The 3,498-nt window shown below is 46.4% G+C and overlaps 1 protein-coding gene across 1 annotated transcript; it reads right to left on the reverse strand.

The window, feature by feature from the left end:
- Positions 1–440: 440 nt before the first annotated feature.
- Positions 441–1,975, reverse strand: LOC123064442 (uncharacterized). The gene is made up of 2 exons (XM_044487927.1): positions 1,188–1,975; positions 441–1,083 (listed from the first exon to the last, which is right to left on the reverse strand). Exon 1 carries the CDS (start codon positions 1,949–1,951, stop codon positions 1,298–1,300), a length of 654 nt encoding a protein of 217 aa, XP_044343862.1. The 5' UTR covers positions 1,952–1,975; the 3' UTR covers positions 441–1,083; positions 1,188–1,297.
- Positions 1,976–3,498: the final 1,523 nt, after the last annotated feature.

Genomic DNA, 3,498 nt, shown 5'->3' on the forward strand with positions numbered 1-3,498 from the left:
CTTGTCAGCAACACAAATATGCTTTGATATTCCCCGATATTTCGGATGGTATCAAGTAATGCTTCTGCAAGTGTGCTCCAAAATAATGTTCATGTTGTTCAGATGCAATGTCGAATCACCTCATGCATGAACCTGCAAATCAGATTGTAGATTCAACTAGCGGCAGATAAAAATCCGTGCAGCTCCTGGGTGTGAGCATATATAAATCCAAAATTTATTGCTTCGAAGACCACGTACGTGAGTGAGATCTCTCAGAACTTCAAAAGCTACAGGCATGAGATCCAAACCAACTTCTGTGATTCCAACGAGAATCTAGTGAGCTACTTGATAACAAAATGGACATTAATAATAATTGAAGAATAATTTATAGCTCTAGTGTCACCACCAAAAACAAGCCAAACAAAAAATAACATATATACGATCATGCAGGAGATGGAGCATCTAGATTAATTCGCTCTTTCTGGAATGTCTTCAATCCAACAACATTGCATGTATGGAAAAGATTCGATCTCCCGTGCTTCATTAAGAAGGCCGGAGTCAAAATAATTATGACCTGTGGGGTATATGCTACCTAAACTTTCAACCTTGAAGCTATTCAAATGGTAGGCGAACGCCATTGCATTCAATTTATAGGTCTCCGACCTACTCAAAAAAAGAATCTCTTTGTGTGGGTGAAATCCAAGTATCTCAATCTCAAAATATGGACGACGATGCTGCACTTCAATCATGTCTACGTTCTCATGCAAATCTTCATCGTCGGAGTTCCATTCAAATTTATCTTGAATTACTTCTTCCTTGTTGATATCAGGAAGATGGGAATGAAAGATTCCATAGTTAATGTCTTCTAAGATCCAGGGTCCATGAACTTGGCGATCAAATATTTCCACGGGTTTAAGGTCATACTCATGCTTCAATATCCACTCAAATCGATCACACGATTCACTGAGGGTGCAAACCAGAATGTAATTATCCTTAACAAATGATGAACAGTACACTCCTTTTTCGGATAATCCTAGATAACTGCTCCATCCAATGCCCATTGGTGACTTAATCACACTGTACTTATCTTCAGCCAAAGATATCCTGCAAAATTGAATCATTGGAAAGCATGTTTGAATTCAGAAAAAGTGAAACAATGATTTCCGAAAACTGAACAAAATTATTAATCACGGAGCGTGTGTAAGTACCTCGTAATGAAATTATATTGGGAAAGCACGTAAAGTGTTCCTCGCCAATAGACGGAGGAAACTCGCCCCAAATCTGCACGCGCCTCACCAACTGTCCCTCCAGAATCCCCTTATCGAACAAAAGACCTCTCCTCCCAACGCCGTGTCTTTGAGGAGAATACTTGCAAGATATATGGAGATGGTGGCCATTCGGATGCCTCTTCTAAGGGGTCAAATTCATCAGGCCTCAAGTAGGTAGGAAAATAGTGGATCGACACCACATGATAGTGGGACGAAGCCATCGGATCAAAGGCGAGATGCTCTCGGTTAAGGGCGTCATAGACGATCCCTGTACCATGGTTGGGCGGGCATCGGGGCAGAGGATCCCAGCGTCGCGTGGCAGGGTTAACCACGTAGCCGTGGAGCAAAAGGAGACCATTGCAGTGATCCTGGATGTAGTAGCCGCCATACAAGCTCCGGCCACTGGGGCGAACTTTAATGGCTCTGGGTAGGAAATCGAGCTTGCCGCTGATCGCCGGCCGACCAGGCGGCGGCAAGGGGCGGGCGAAGAACTCAGGCAGACAGAGCTCCATGAAGGTGATGAAGAAGCCGCTAAACGGGAGCTCAGTGCGCAGGAGGCACTCGCCGTCGATGATGGCTCGCCACGCCTTGCAGACGCAGCGCGACACGGCGAGCCAGCGCGGCGGCGCCACTCGACGGAGCACGTCGGCGAGCACGTCCTCCGGCAGGAGCGCCGCCAGGTCGCCGTGGTCCGCCTGCTCCATCTGGCTCTGGCTCTGGCTATCGGATCGCTTCCTTTCGGCGGCGCACACACGTGCACACCAGGTATATATATCTCAGCAGTCAGCATTGACCAGGGAGTCCGACTCCGATCGAATAAGGAAACGTAGACGGACACGAATACAACAAGGCTTCGTAACATAATACTTTACGTGAAGTCGATGGCAGAGCTGAGCTATACGTACGTCTCCTCACACTAATCCTCGACTCCTCGCTACTTTAATTTTCACATGTATATAATTAGGGTGTTGTGACCCAGCAATACTACACCTACGTAAGGTTTGTTACGTATCTTACGTATGAGCTGATTTGGAAGTTGTACGTAGGTGTAGCATTTTTGGTTGCGACCAGATGCGTATGCGCGGACGCCTTCGGACTATGCATTGCACAACTAAAAAAATCACAAATATATGCAGTCCAGTTTTTAGGATAAAGTTTCAGATCTATTATAAAAGTTCATTAAAAGTACAGAGCACTATATTGAGGTCTTACACCACCAAACGACCACCACCATCTAAACGACCCTCCTACACGCCGTTGTCTAAGCTCTCGAGCCAGCTCGACCTTGTCAATGACAGCTAGGAAGTGCACGTGTCCAAAGGACCAACGTCTTGAAGCCATAGTCATCGTTGTTGAACACTTAAATAGATTTAAAGCAACTAACACCAAATCTCGTCATCGCACACGCACGTCGACAAACCCTAACCTCGCCACCGCAGAGAGACATAGTAGGAATCTACAGCAGAGCTACGTCGAGTACGTCCAAATAGACTGTTTCGAAGAGGATTGGAGGCCGGGAGACAAAGTCGAAGAAAAAGCGATGCCATCCTCTCGAGCGCCGCACCTGCGAAGACACCAGGATTTCCCTCCACGCCATCGATCAATATAGCGGCAGGCATAGGGGAGGCAATTCCACGGACTCGCTCACGAAGTCTGGAGGGGGGGGGGGGGGGGGGTGAGTTTTGAAGCAGCCTTTGCCTAGAAGAAGCTTCATAGGAACCAGATTTGGTTTGAGCATTATTAGTCGCTGTTGTAATGTTAACGCCTCTCGCTTGAAAATAGACGAGTTCATTCGGTTGATGTTGCCAGTGATGGAAGCTCGGTGCCAAAACGGAATCGAGTGCTTTGCAAAGTGTCCAGAACATTCGACGAAGGGCGTAAAACACTCAACAAATTGTTTGCCGAGTGTTACACTTAGCAAACATCACTTCCCACAGGTAGTATCAGCAAAATTGTTTTTGTCGAATGTTTTCTATCAGGCACTGTACTAAGATTTATCGAATGTCAGAAACAATGCAAAAATGACACGAAGACGGGACTACCGGTGCTACATATCCATACTTTGCCGACTGTCACGCAACAGACACTCAGCAAAGCTTGAAGCATACCAGCATGCCATGTGTCACGTCTTTACCAATTATCATGAATCTAACACTGCAAAGATTTGAGCCCTGGCTTTGGAGGGATCACTCGGAGCATGCCACATGCCATGTCTTCAGCCAGTGTCCAGTATCCGACACTCGACAATTAT

The sequence above is a fragment of the Triticum aestivum genome, chromosome 3B, assembly GCF_018294505.1.
Source record: "Triticum aestivum cultivar Chinese Spring chromosome 3B, IWGSC CS RefSeq v2.1, whole genome shotgun sequence".
In the NCBI taxonomy this organism is placed as follows: domain Eukaryota; kingdom Viridiplantae; phylum Streptophyta; class Magnoliopsida; order Poales; family Poaceae; genus Triticum; species Triticum aestivum.

Coding starts and splice junctions, on each gene's coding strand:
- LOC123064442 (XM_044487927.1), bottom strand. CDS start 1,951: ATGGAGCAGGCGGACCACGGCGACCTGGCGGCGCTCCTGCCGGAGGAC.